Source organism: Ailuropoda melanoleuca, chromosome X (assembly GCF_002007445.2).
Source record: "Ailuropoda melanoleuca isolate Jingjing chromosome X, ASM200744v2, whole genome shotgun sequence".
Lineage (NCBI taxonomy): Eukaryota > Metazoa > Chordata > Mammalia > Carnivora > Ursidae > Ailuropoda > Ailuropoda melanoleuca.
The window spans coordinates 40665767-40676107 of NC_048238.1; the positions used below are offsets into that span (position 1 = coordinate 40665767).

Sequence of the window (10341 nt, forward strand, 5' to 3'; positions counted from 1 at the left end):
CTCTGCCGCGGCTCAGTGCCGGATTGATGCGGCACCCACCAGCCGGGAGGCTCCGGCGGGTGGGAACCTAGGCACTCCAGCCAATCAGAAAGTGCCGGCCAGGGCGAGTAGCCAACCAGAAAGCCCGTAACGCGGAGCTCTGCAGAGGGACGTGCTGGAGGGCCCCGGGACACTGCGCAAGGGGTGGGGGGCAGACACGGGGGCTAAGGCAGCGGCGAAGGGACGGATACTCCCCTTGGCTTCTGCCAAGCTGTGACCACGGTGGAAAAGACTGTTTTCCACAACGAGCCACCGCGACTCTGCCCCGTGCCGTGCCCTTTGGCCTAGAAGATGCTATTGCCCCACTCCTGGGGAAGAGGCCCATTTATTGAGGTCTGGGGGGTGCAGGGGGTCGGAGTGGGAGAGGGAGGTGTTAGTGCTTCTCATCCTCAGGGTCTTGGCAGACAGGCACATGTAGACATGGCAGTTTCTCCTCCACCACCAGCTTCTGCCCCTGCAGCGCCTCGCACCGTGGTGACGGTGTCCCCCAGAAGGTCACGTTCTTCTCACCCTGACCTTCGACCACGGTAATGGTGGGCCTGGGGCATTAGAGGGGGAATGGAGGGGAGAAGCTCAGGGAAGGCAAGAATGCATTTGACAAACTCTTATTGAGTGCCTACTGTGTGCCCAACACTATTTGTCAGCTCTGAGATATTGGGCAATCTCTTTATCTTCCCTGTGCTCATCTGAAAAATGGGAATAATTGGAAGAATAGTAATGCCCACCTTACTGGGCTGAGTGAGGATAAATGACTTAATTTTGGTAAAAGGCTCAGAGTGGTGTCTGGTACACAGTAAGTACTCAAAAAATGCTAGTAATTGTTACTCATTGACAAAAGCTACCTTCTCTTACCTCCAAAACCCTTTACGTCTCTCCCCACTGCCCAGTGGGGAAAAAAAAAAACACCAAAATGCCTTGCCCTGATATTCAAGGCCTTGTTTCTGGGTCTGCATGCCTGCCCCAAGCCAATCTCTCTCTTCCACTTTATCCGGACTTAGTCCCACGTCCAGAATGGTTTTTGCCTGGCTTGTTCCTCCCACGAGACAAGCATTCCATTCATTCACTCTCACCCCCGTTCCCTCAGTCAAATCCATTCATTTCCCTACTCTGTCAAGTGCTTCCTGCCTCCACTCAACACCTCTAACTCATCTTCAAGACCCACTAGAAACCCCAGAGCTGGAGACCATTTCCCAGATGGCAGGCCTTCCATGAGTTGAAAATAGCCCACTTCCTCTAGTGGCTCGATGTATGTGGAAAGAAAGAAGGGGGGAGTGAGTGTTTTTACCCTCTCTAACACCTGGGCCATCAGGAAACCAGCTTTGGGCAGCTGGTCACCAGTGTCCAGGACTCTGCTCACACAGTCTTGACACTGGGAATACCTTTCCTGACCCCTTCCTGCCTGGTGAGACCTGACCAGCTTCCTGGACCTGGGGCAAGGTGTCAGTCCCTTTTCCATGTACCATCTGCTCTGCCTCTGCCTTCTGTCAGGGCCCTGCCGACCTGGATCCCTCGGGGGACCCACAGGACCTGGGTTCTGTGTGTCTGCAAGTGTTGCCGAAAAGGCCTCAAGTGTCTTGGGGCCATGAGACATTGAGTGAGATGTGGGTGGCTGAAGGAATGAGTAAGTGGATGAAAGCCTGAGTGACTGAAGGAGCAAATGGAAGTGTGGGTAACCGAGAGGGCCGAGCGCGTGGTCACAGGAAGGACTGGGTGAGTGGCCGGGTAGCTGAGGGACTGAATGAGAGACGGAAGCACATAGAGGCTGCTCATTCTCCCCTCAGGATCCTCTTTCTTGGCTGCTTCCTTAGTGTCTCTCCTCTTCCGGCAGGAGGGAGATGACACTCATCAAGGCAGGCACCTGAGACCCAGAGGTGGCTGCCCTGCTTGTGGGGAGCTGAGCTGACTCTCCCACCCTCACTGCCCACATATGGATATCATGACCCCCTCCTGGGCACGCTTTGCTCCCCCACTCACGAGAAGTTGGGGAGCTGGGCCGTGCAGAGGCGCTGGCGGATGCGGACGGGGTTGGGGCCACAAGGGGGCATGCACAGCCCCCAGGAACTCCACTCGGACCATGAGCCTTTCCCTGCAATGAGTCAGAATGAGAGGTCTCAGTGGGGTGGTGAGAGACAGAGAGAGACAGAGAGGTGGCAGGGTCACGGGGTCCAAGGTGGAGTCAGAACCCCCCCCCTCACTGCACAAGCTGCCCCATCCCCACAGTGAGGTCTGCGGGGGGTGGGGGGCACTCACAGCCACAGCGCTGGATGTTATAGCAGTGACGGATATCTTGTTGCTCCCCGAGGCACCGCCGTCCATCAAACTTGCGGCCCTTGCAGCTCCTTGAGCGTGTCTGCTGGCCCGGGATCTCCTTACAGTTGATACTGTTTATGTTCCTACGGATGCAGGGGCTCCACTCGTCCCAGGACCCCCACTCTCCATCCACTGCAGAGACAGGGGCACCCAGGGCTTGCACCAAAGAAGGGAGCCAGCGAGGGGATTCAGAGCAAGGAATGGCAACCGGGGGAAGGAGCGGTGGTGATCAGAGGTGGGGCGGAGGCATCAGGGCCAGGAATAGGGGCATCCGAGGCAGGAACAAGGCATTAGAAGCAGGAATTGGGCAGCAGGGATGGGGGAGGGGCTTAGGCATGGAGATGGTGCATCTTGAGGTACTGACCAGGGCAGGGCACAGCCGTGTTGCAGATGTGGGTCCGGGTGGCCTCGCCAGCACAGGGGGGACCCCCATGCTGGGGCACAGGGTGATCGCACTTCCGTCTTTCCAGGGTCTGGCCCAGGCCACAGGTCACAGGGCAGGGGGTCACAGGACCCCATGCCCCCCAACCCCCAGCCACTGTGGGGGTGAGAAGAAAGGAGTGAGAAGAAAGGCCACCTCCATCTCCCCCTCGGCCCCTAGACCCTTGAGGTGGACTGCCCCCAAATGAAGAGCTCCATGGTCACATGGTCTAAGGTCTCTGTTCCCTGAAATGGCAGAGCATCTGTGCCTGAATTAAGAACAGCATGTCAGGGGCCCCATCCCCGCGTACCTGGGCAAGGTGGCAGGCCGGAGCAGGGCCGGGTTTCGTGGTCCAGCCCCGGGCACGGCTTCCCAGGAGGTTCCTTGGAAGGCTCAGGTGCAGAACACTTGCGGCTTCGTCTCTGGGTAGGTGCACTGGGTCCACCGTGGCAGGACCCCGAGCAGGAGCCCCAGGGACCCCAAGTGGCCCAGGCCCCGTGTACTGTGGTGCGATGGGGGTGGAGGGACACCAAGTATGGTCACGTGTGCCGAAGTCCTCCCACCCTGGAAGTTCCCTGCTGTAACCCCCCAGCCCCACCCTGGATGCCCGCCTCAGTGCCCGCATCAGCGGCCTTCACTCACTGGGGCAGACCTGCTGGGTGTCACAGGCCTCGGACTCCCGTGGCTCTCCTGGGCAGTGGCCCCCACACTTGGGGGTGGGTCGATTACATGTTCGCTGACGGGTACGGGTCCCTTTGGAACAGGTGACAGAGCAAGGCGTCCAGTGCTCCCAGTTGGACCAGCCACCCATCTCTATGGGAGAGAGGTGAGGGGGACAGGAGGGAAGCGGGGGCATCATTCAGGGGTCCTCACTTCCTTATGTGCCCCACGTCCTCTGCCACACCCGGTCCACCACTGTTGCTTGTCTGGAAGACTGCAGTAGCCTTCACGCTGGTCCCGCTGCTTCGGCGCTCACCACAGACCATCCGCCCTCCTCCGGACAGCAAGAGGGATCTGTCACACCCCAAGTCCGATCACATTTCTCCTGCCCACAACCACACAATAAAAGCCAGCATCCTCACCATGGCCCACAAGGAGCGGGACCCCTTTGGCCTTGCTTCCCACAGCTCTCCTCCAGCCACACGGGCATCTTCCTTAGCACCTCACAAACATCAGGCGCGGTCCTACCCTCAGGGCCTCTGCCCTGCCTGTGTGATCCCCGGGGCCAGGCGACAGGCTGTGCTCGCCTGCCTTGCTGAGCCTCCTCACCAGGACAGCACTGCTGGTCCTCACAGGCCTGCAGCTGCCATTCAAGGGTCCCAGTCTCCACCTTCTCGGCACACTGCCCATCATGGCCTATGCAGCGCCGGTGCCGCAACTGGGATCCCTCGGAGCAGGTCACTGAGCAGGGGGCCCACGCAGACCACAGGGACCACCGTGGGGACCTGTAGAGAGGAGCACACGTGTCCTACCCTAGCTTGAGCTGGCAAGGATGGGGTGGACTGGACTGCAGGGCGAGGGCAGGCACAGACAGGGGTGCAGGATACATGTACGTGGGATGGATTGATCAGAGTACCTACCCCTTGGGGATGCTGAGGATTGAATGGGACGAGGAGCGCACACAGTAAATACTTAATAATATCACTGACCTTCATGATTGGGGATCTGGAACACTTTGAAGTCCCCCAAGGCTAGTGCCAGACATTCAGTAAGCAAATGTGTGGCCTAAGGGCCCAGAACTGCTTCAGAAACCTATCAGGCCACCACCATGCTCGGTAGCTAGCAAACAGAAAGTTCTTAATAAATAGGGGCTATCGTCCCAGTTAGCTTAGAGACCCCATCAGAGATGCCCCAGATCTGGGGCGCCCGGGTAACTCAGTTGGTTAAGCATCTGACTCTTGATTTCAGCTCAGGTCAGGATCTCACGGTCATGATCTCGGGGTCGTGAGATCGAGCCCTGCGTCAGGCTCCACACTGAGTTTGGAGCCTACTTAAGATTCTGTCTCCCTCTACCCCTCTTCCTGCTTGCAAGCTCTCTCTCTAAAAAAAATTTTTTTTAAAAGATAAATACTCCAGATCTATCCCCAACCCCAAATTGATGTGAATGGTTGACATTACTAGGGTCCCAGAATGGCCTTCAAAAACCCTCAAGCTCCCCATCCCCATGGTGTATCTGGGATATATGCTAAGCTGTTAGGAAACATGTCTGGCATACAGTAAGGGCTCATCACATGTAAGCTGGAGTCATGATTAGGAGACTAGAGTCACCCTCAGAAATCCTCCAGCTACCCCTGACCTCTGCAATGCATGCAGTAGGCTGGAAGTGATCAATGAACGTAAAGCGTCATTATAATTAGGGGGCTGGAGCTGCCCTCAGAATTTCCCAAACTCTCCCACCCTGACATATCTGTATGCAGTAAGCACTCAAGGTGAGCTGGCATCACAATTAGGGGACTTGAGCTACCTTCAGAACACACCTGACCTGTATCCCACCCTCCAATGCTTCCAGCACACAGGAGGTGCTCAGTAAACGGAAGCTATGGCAGTGGTTCCAACCAGGGGCGATTTTGCCCCTAGGGGGACATTTGGCAATGTCTGGAGGATTTTGGTTGTCGCAATTGGTTGGGGGGAGTTGCTACTGGCATCTAGTGGGAAGCCAGGGATGCTACAAAACCCAGGTTTTGCAATGCACAAGTCAGACCCCCACAACAAAGAATTTTCTGGCCCCAAATGTCAATAGAGCTGAGGCTGAGAAACCCCAAGCTATGGTCATGATCGGGGCCTTGGAGTCACCCTTGGAAACCCCAGAGAAGGAAAGAGCCCAGTTCTGGGTGGCCCTGTACCCCAGGCTCCCCCTCACCTGCATGCGTGACAAAGCTTGCTGCCAGGCTTCTGAAAGCCATAGGCAGGGTTGAGACAGCAGTCTTCCACACTGACACCTCCTCCCAGGAGGCCCTTGCATTTGCCGGAGGATTCCTCATACTGGGTGAAGCAGAGTACGGGGACTGAGCCTGGAACGGGGAGGGGGGGGCTCCGTCAGCAGTGTGATGGATCTGGGCACCCCTGTGGGCCAGCGGGGCCCTCCCGCACTCACCTGTGGCCGGCAGCAGGGTAAACAGCAGCAGCAGCAACTGAGGAGTCTGCCCTGGGGCACGCATGTTGAGCACTGCACCCCTGCAGTCCTGCCGCCCTGCCAGAGAGGAGGCCTGGCTTTGTATGGGCTGACCTGGCTCTGGGATCAGTGGCAAAGAGGAACCGGGCCAGGAGGAACTGGGCGGGTAAAGGGCTGCGGGGTGGGGTGGGGGTGGGGGGCGCAGGGTCTCTGCAGTTCCAACTTCTCTACTGGCACCTTTGCCCTGGAGCCTCCTGCCCCTCTCTCCCCTCCCTACTTCCTGTCTCACTCTTGGTCCAGTCTTGCTTGTCACTGTATCCCCAGTAACTCTTTAGCACTCAATGCTCCCTGGACACATTCTTACTGAGAGGAAATGGAGCATAAACTTCCTAGCTGTGTGACCTTGGGCAAGTCACTTGAACCCCTCTGGGCCTCAATTTCCGCCCCCCCCCCGCCCCGTAAAATGCCGTCTCTACCACAACGATGGGTCAATCTCATGCGGATGCTGAACGAGGGTGAAACGAGCTCCGTGTGTCCCTCTTCATTGAGTGGAGCAGGCATTGAGATAATTGCTTCATCCTTTTTCCTGAAAGTGAGGTTGCCTGTGGTCAGCAGGGGCAGGGGAGGTCAGCAGGGGGGGAAGTGAGAAGGGGAAGTGAGAAGAGTGTGGGGAGAAGGGTTTGAGAGGGAATTGGGGATATCGACTACCCCAGGGCTCCAGCTGGGAACACCCCCCCAACACACACTGGCCCCAGGGGAGGGGGTGGCTGGGAGGGAATCAGCTTGGCCATGTTCTATCAGAGTAACTGAGGTAGGTGACAACCCCCTCCCTGAGCCTACAACATAGAGTTTGTTGCAAAACATTGGGAGTTTAAGATTTTTAAAAGTCCTCAGAATAGTGCCTGGCATACAGTAGGTGCTGTTTGTTAAATACATTCATTCAACATTTGCTAAGCGCCTATTGGGTGTCAGATGCTGTTCCTGGCACTGGACAGAGCAGAGAGTAAGACAGCCAGAAACCCTGGCCCTCGAGGGCCTTATGCCCTAAAAGAGGAGACAGATCAAAACCGTCCTCTCTCACAGAAGCCTTCCCCAGCTACCCTTTCTGTACGGGACCCCTGTCATTCTGTAGCCCAGGGGCTCTCAAACCTCACTGTGCCTGAGAATCATCTGGAAGATGTGCTCAATCCTGTTTCTGATTTCGTAGGTCTGGGGTGGGACACAAGAACGAACATTTCTAACAGGCTCCCAGGTGACGCTGCTGCTGCTGGTGTGGGGAGCACACTTAAGAGCCATTCTAGCCAGTGACATCTCTTTTTCTTTGTAGGTGTCATCTATAAAAATAATGCTACGTGCTCCTTCTTTTACTGTTAAGTCCTCTTCAGCCCCTTTTCTGTGCAGGTAAAAGGTAAAACCAAGCTCCACGGACCCGCTTTTTTTTTTTTTCCTTTTTTTCCTTTTTAAGTAATCTCTACACTGAACATAGGGCTCCAACTCACAACCCCCGAGATCCAGAGTTGCATGCTCTTCCAACTGAGCCGGCCAGGAGCCCCTCTTTCTTTGTTTCTTGTTAGCCCTGATGAGTGAAACTCCAGAGCTCACTTTAAAAGCAGGAATCTCTTTAATGAATAAAAAGGAGTCTAAGAAAGGAAGGCAAGGTTTCGTTTCCTCTGCATTCGTGGAGGGAGAGGTACCATTCTGCAAATTCGCACAACGTAATAGAATTTGATTTGGTCAGATGTTAAAAGAGAACTTTCTCAAGAATGTTGGTCTTGTGTTATGGGGCAATAAGGTGTGTTGACATCTGTATCGTTCACACATGTATTCTGTTTCCTGATCATACAGGCCTGTCTTTGGAAGTATGCTTTGAACAAAGGGGTTCTGTTAAGATTCCAAGACGTCAGACATCAGCGCTGTGTTACCCCATGGAAACAAACTCCCCCGGAAACCTGTGATTCTGGTTGGCTGTGTTTTCTAATCACCGGCTGCCCCGGTAATAGTGTTATAATCAATACTTCCTTTGTGCCTAAACCTTATATTCTGAGGACGTCCTGTGGGAAGAGGTCTGTTGGTGCTTTCTTTTCCCACGTTTGTGCAATAAAATGACTGCAGCTTTCTTATTTAAACAGAGTGAAAAGTCTTGTCTCACGAAATTATTGCGCTGCCACCTGATGATGATGTACTTATCTGTTTCTTGTCCGTCGCCCTCACTGAAATAGCTGCTCGCCGAAGGGCAGGGATTTGTGTCTGGTTTGCTAACTGCTGTTGTCCGCAGGGCTCATAAACGGACGCCGAACGGATCAATCAACTGTCCAAACTCTAGACAGAGCCTGACACGTGCGATGAAGGGTCATGGGGGTTGGAGGTAAAAAATGTGGGCCTCACCAGTGGGGGGGACTGAGTCGTGTCTCGAGTGCCGGGACCGGACCAGAGCACCCTGGAGCGGGCTTGTGGGAAGAGGGAAGGGAATCCTAGGTGGAGCCCTGGGAAACTCCAGAATTTCAAGTTTTGGAGAACTGGGGGCAGATAGCACAGGGGAGGGAGGCGGCGAGACCAGTGCAGGAAATGGCTTTCTCCCACGCCTGGCACATTCGATCCGTGGTCTCTCATACCGTCTCATCTGGTCTTCGTCGTTGTCTCCGACTTTTTTTTTTTTTCTTAACATAGTTACACACACAGTTCTGATCTGCAGCCTCTACTAGGAAACTCTTAGGAACAGGCTCACACACGTACTCAGTCCCACAGCCTCTTGGCCTTGCCCTCAGTCACACACTCGGGGTCATTTTTTCTGTCATGGATGCCTAGTGTCCTACTAACAGTGTGACACACATACACATCTCAACAGCCTCCCTCATTCGGCCACGGTCACCAACGTTTCCACTTGACCAGTTTTGCACATACACACAAACGCAGTCACGCCTTTAGCTGTTGCTACCACCCAGTCCCTGATTTACAGCCCCGGCTGGTCTCTCGGGAACTTTCTTGCACACGAACTCAATCAGCACCTCTCCCACGTCTTCTCGCCCACAGTCCCTGCTGGTGGCTAAGATGCACACACACACACCATCACACGCTGCCTCGGACGCTGTGTCCGTCACCTCGTGTCCCATCTCAAGCGGCGTGCGGCGTGCCCAGGCTCCGTGCACGGCCTTTCCTTGTGTCTTGCAGAGACGTGGACACAAACCCCGCCCAATCCGTTTCCCAGCCGCCGGCCCAGTCGCCCACGGACCGTTGCGGTCACTTGTCCTCGGTCCGCCTCTGCCATCTGTGGTCACTAATCCCCACCGGCTCTGAGGCTCTCGACGTGGTGACGCGGTGCGCACACGGTCTCCCCCGGCCGCCTTGGTCCTTTCCGCCACCGTTCGCTTAGCAGGGACACTCGGGCAGGACGATGGCCCCGGCCGCTTCTCCCACGCAGCGATGCCCCCGATCCCACGGCCCGGCTTCCCCTCTTCACACACACAGAGCCTCCAACTGCAGTCCCGCGGGAGCTGCTCCGCACCCGCGCACACGCGCACCCGCGCACCCGCTCGCGCACCGCCCGTTTCGCCGCGTGGCGCCATGTTCCTCTCGCGGGCTGTGTCAGTCGCTTGGCCTCACCGCCCTTTTCCCTCACGCTGTCCCAGTCCCTGAGCCTCCGGGCCAGACGGGAGTAGTGACCGTCATCAGTCTGCCGCTCATCTCGGGTACACACACTCACACGTGCACGCTTGCAGTCTCAGACTCCCCCAGTCGGAGCCCGTTTCTCTCACAGCCTTCGCCAGTCTCACAGGAACGGTGTCCTCAGCTTGCTCTCGCGTTCTTAGAGCTCGCGCCTCACAGCCATTTTCCCTCACGCGGTCCACTCTTTTTCACCAGGCTTGCAGGACTTCAGCGGCCACGACAGCCTTGCATGAAGTTGCACACACCGTCCCCTCCCGCCACAGTCCTGGTGCTTCCGTACAGGGAAGCTCGTCGCCCGCGCCCAGTCCCCGACCCTGCCCGCCCCACCCGCGCGCCCGCACAGGCTCGCGCGTCGTTTTGGTCACTCGGTCCGCCGCGCTCACCATCGTCGGCCTGTCAAACGGTGCGGGAGGTGCCGTCCCTGCCACCCGGGCCTGTACAGGACGTCACGCGTACCTCCAGGCTCTCGTACAGTGCCTTCCCCCGTACTCGCTCTCACGGTGCTTTCCTGGCACACCGCCGCCGTTTCCGACACAGGCACGGTGTCGTCTGTGCTTCCGGCTGCCGCTCTCTCGCACACACGGCTTCACCCGCGTACACACGCGATCGCAGCTTTGCGCACTCTGTCTCGTCCCCACACACCCGCTCGCCAGCCCGCGGTCTCCCCGCTGCTTCCAACACACACCGTCCTGCGCTCTCTCACAACGGTGCCTTTCACACCCTTGCTGCCCTGCGACTACAGTCATGCCTGTCCCAGTCAGGCCCAATGGCTTGGGGTGGGGGGAGAAAGGTTAGC

General features: G+C 56.7%; 1 protein-coding gene across 3 annotated transcripts; it reads right to left on the reverse strand.

The window, feature by feature from the left end:
* Positions 1 to 345: 345 nt before the first annotated feature.
* CFP (complement factor properdin) lies at positions 346 to 10322 on the reverse strand. 3 transcript variants are annotated; one of them, XM_019798117.2, is made up of 11 exons: positions 10002 to 10322; positions 6359 to 6468; positions 5865 to 5960; positions 5631 to 5781; positions 4040 to 4215; positions 3413 to 3583; positions 3081 to 3272; positions 2714 to 2887; positions 2290 to 2481; positions 2014 to 2125; positions 346 to 578 (listed from the first exon to the last, which is right to left on the reverse strand). In XM_019798117.2, the coding sequence occupies exons 1-11, from the start codon at positions 10289 to 10291 to the stop codon at positions 413 to 415; spliced, it is 1830 nt and encodes a 609-aa protein (XP_019653676.1). In that variant the 5' UTR covers positions 10292 to 10322; the 3' UTR covers positions 346 to 412. The 3 variants fall into 3 exon arrangements, with proteins under 3 accessions (XP_019653676.1, XP_034505268.1, XP_002917843.2); XM_034649377.1 differs by having other exon boundaries at positions 8981 to 10129; XM_002917797.4 differs by having other exon boundaries at positions 9929 to 10128.
* Between the last annotated feature and the right edge of the window lie 19 nt (positions 10323 to 10341).